Consider the following 3,351-nt stretch of genomic DNA (forward strand, 5'->3'; position numbering starts at 1 on the left):
GTTCACTACAGGGCGCAGCTGGTAAAACGTCGCTCCTATCGGAACGCCTGCCTAAAAAGTTCTGTTTTCATGGCCCTGCGGAACTGTGACAAGTCCCGCAGGGCCCTGATCTCAGCAGGGAGCTCGTTCCAGTAGGACGGAGCTACAAACGAAAACATTGGTTCTGAGCCCCCTAGAGGTGGTAGCATTCCACCAGAGCAGTGATCCCCAACACTGTGTGTGTGTGGGGGGGAGGTATCTGTGAATTTCCTGCATCGTGCAAGGGATGGACTAGATGACCGAGGGGTCCCTTTCATCTCTATGATTCTGCGGTGCCCATGGCGGTTTCCAGACTCTCCTTTATTTCTCCAACAAAGCATCTCTTCCTGAAAGCAAAGGACCGATCCTGGGTTTCTTCCGCCTCGCCGAAGCAGAAGATGCTTCAGAAGAACACGGGAGGCCTCGCCTTTGTGTCTACAAGGAGCTCCCGTTCCGAAACGGCAGCCCCCTTCAGAGAAGGAGGCTCGGCTTCGAACCTCCAAACATTTTGGACCTCCCGCGTGGCACCCTGACCTAGATTGGCCAGGACAGCCTGATCTCGTCAGGTCTCAGAAGCTAAGCAGGGTCAGCCCTGGTTAGTACTTGGAGGGGAGACCACCAAGGAAGTCCAGGGTTGCTACGCAGGGGCAGGCAATGGCAAATCATCCCCGTTCATCTCTTGCCTTAAAAACCCTATGGGGACACCATAGGTGGGCCGTAATTTGACAGCACTTTCCACTTCCACTCCCCATGTCAGCCATTTTGTGATTGTCCCCCCTCCCCGGTAGCAGGTTTTTATAGCGGGGCTCCCCTCTCTAGTCTCAAAATCTCTAAAAGTCCTGAACAAGATGGGGGACTCCTAAGCCAGAACAATGAGACACGAAGAAGGGGATTGTGGGTATCCTGTGTTTGTGCTCCTGTATGCACAGCAAGCACCAAAATGGGTGCCGAATGTGACGTGGGGGGAATCTCAGCAGGTTGTTTTTTCCAAAGGGGCGTTAGTGCCCGACCTTTCGACTCTGCCTCAACCCCCTCGATAGCCCTTGTCTCCTCCCCCTTCCAGGCCGTGGCCATGGCCACCTTCACTCGCGAGGAGTTCTACCAGCAGCTGCTGAGCGGCTGCGTGCTGCCCACGGCTCAGCAGGGCTTCGAACAGGTCTGGACCCTTCTGCTCTTGTGCCTGGCGTGCCGTCTCCTTTGGAGGTTGGGTAAGTACAGGCCTGTGGCCACAGTGGGGCATTTCGGGGCCCAGCCCCTCTAATGAAAAGCTCTGCCCCACAAATAACCATGCCAGAAACCTTTTTTGTTGGGACCAGTGTTCTCTCTAAGCCGAGTTAGTGTGCGCTAGCTCACAGTTTTTTAGCCTCTGGCTCACACGTTTTTGTCTTCGCTCAGGAAGGAGGGTTCAGGAGCCAACTGATTTATGCCGCAGCCAAGTCGCTCACTCACAACTTTAATGTCGGTACCCGATGCTGTTGGTCAAGCCTCCCAGTGGATTCCCAGAGTGAACATAAGAGAAGAAGAAGAAGATATTGGATTTACACCCGGCCCTTCACTACCCAAGGGAGTCTCAGAGCGGCTTACAGACTCCCTTCCCTTCCCCTCCCCACAACAGGCACCCTGTGAGATAGAAGAAGAAGAAGAGATTGGATTTATACCCCGCCCTTCACTACCCAAGGGAGTCTCAGAGCGGCTTACAAACTCCTTTCCCTCCCCCTCCCCACAACGGGCACCCTGTGAGGTAGGCGGGGCTGAGAGAGCTCTGACAGAAACTGCTCTTTTTCAAGGACAGCTCTTGTCAGAACTATGGCTTGCCCAAGGTCATCCAGCCAGGTGCAAGTGGAGGAGGAGTGGGGAATCAAACCCAGATTAGAGTCCACGCACTTGTTGGGGAAGCCATGTTGGATCAGACCAACAGGCATAAATAATAGCCGAGTCACTTAAAGAAATAAGGTGTGGTGTCGATTAACCCTGAGGGCTGAGGGATATCTCCCAGGAGTTCCATCTCTCTCCCTTCAGATCTGCAGAGAGCTGGGAACAGGGGTGGGTGGGCGGATATGGGATCCCCCCACCCGTCTTTGAATTTCCTCTCTCCTCCTCGGCCCTTCCCCTCACAGCTCTGCCGTCGTACGCCAAGCACCTCAGCACCGTGGCCGGCGGCTTCTATGCCCTCTACCACTTCTTCCAGCTGCAGATGGTGTGGGTCGTGCTCCTCAGCCTCTTGTGCTACCTGGTCCTCTTCCTCTGCCGCCACTCCACCCAGCGTGGCGTCCTCCTCTCCATCACCATCCTGATCTATTTGCTTATGGGGTGAGTCGGGGCCGGGGGCCGGAGAAGGGCGCTCACAAATGGGTTGGGGCAAGCTGGTTCCTGGTCCGAGGGGACCCTGTGCTTCCAAGGTCGAACAAGACTGGGCTAGCCTGGGCCATCCAGGTCAGGGCAAAGACATGATTAATTGAGGGAAAGGTTGAGACACTGGGCATGACCCCGGGGGAGACTGGATAGGAACAGAAGGCCCATGGGACAAGACGGTGGAGCTCTTTTGAATCAGTCAGAGTCCAAACATCCAGCTTTTTTGGGATCAGTGAGGCTTCTTGTTATTGGAATGCCTAGCGGAAAAGTTGTCTGGGGAGGCTGTCTGAAGGAGAGGGGGGTGGAATTAAAAAAAGGGGGGGGAAGGGAAGAAAGTGGAGTACTGATTCACAAGGATATTATTCTCCTCCTCTGACCCTTTGCAGAGAGATGCACATGGTGGACACGGTGACGTGGCATAAGATGAGAGGTATGTTTGCCATGGATTGGAATGTATACCGGGGTGGGCAGGTCTGGCCTGGTAAACCTGGGTGCGGAAGAGAGCATAGAAAATGCTGTTGCGACGTAGTGATCACACAGTTCCTTTTTAGAAAAAAATTATACATACTTAAAAATATGTCACGGAACCTACCAGGGGAGAGGCGGTGCAACAGCAAACTCCACATGTTAATGACTCTTTGGGAGGAGAAATACTCCCTTTGATTCTGTTCTAAGCCTGCTTCTCATTCATTTCCTTGAGTGCCCGCGATTTCTTGTACTGTGAGAAAGGGAGAAGGGTACCTCTTCCTCCGTCTTCTCTGTCCCATGCATAATTTCGTAAACCTCTGTCACGTCACCCCTCAGGCGTTGTCTCTCCAAGCGAAGAAGCCCTGACCTCTCTAACCTTTCTTCATAGGGAAGGTGTTCCATCCCCTTAATGATTTTAGCTGCCCTCTTCTGTCCCTTTTCCGATGCTATAATATCCTTTTTGAGGTGCGGTGTATGTATGTCATTTGGGAACACGGAGGGGTCAGTGAGAAG

General features: G+C 53.4%; 1 protein-coding gene across 1 annotated transcript in view; it reads left to right on the plus strand.

The window, feature by feature from the left end:
* The window catches only part of PORCN (porcupine homolog (Drosophila)), a 31,313-nt gene that overhangs the window by 3,205 nt on the left and 24,757 nt on the right, over window positions 1-3,351 (plus strand). The window contains exons 2-4 of the mRNA XM_015423510.1: window positions 1,082-1,226; window positions 2,136-2,328; window positions 2,757-2,800. Of these exons, the coding sequence (XP_015278996.1) occupies window positions 1,091-1,226; window positions 2,136-2,328; window positions 2,757-2,800 (373 nt within the window). The 5' untranslated portion in view covers window positions 1,082-1,090. The remainder of the gene's footprint in view (window positions 1-1,081; window positions 1,227-2,135; window positions 2,329-2,756; window positions 2,801-3,351) is intronic.

Source organism: Gekko japonicus, unplaced genomic scaffold, assembly GCF_001447785.1.
Source record: "Gekko japonicus isolate JY-2015 unplaced genomic scaffold, Gekko_japonicus_V1.1 scaffold2800, whole genome shotgun sequence".
NCBI lineage: Eukaryota > Metazoa > Chordata > Lepidosauria > Squamata > Gekkonidae > Gekko > Gekko japonicus.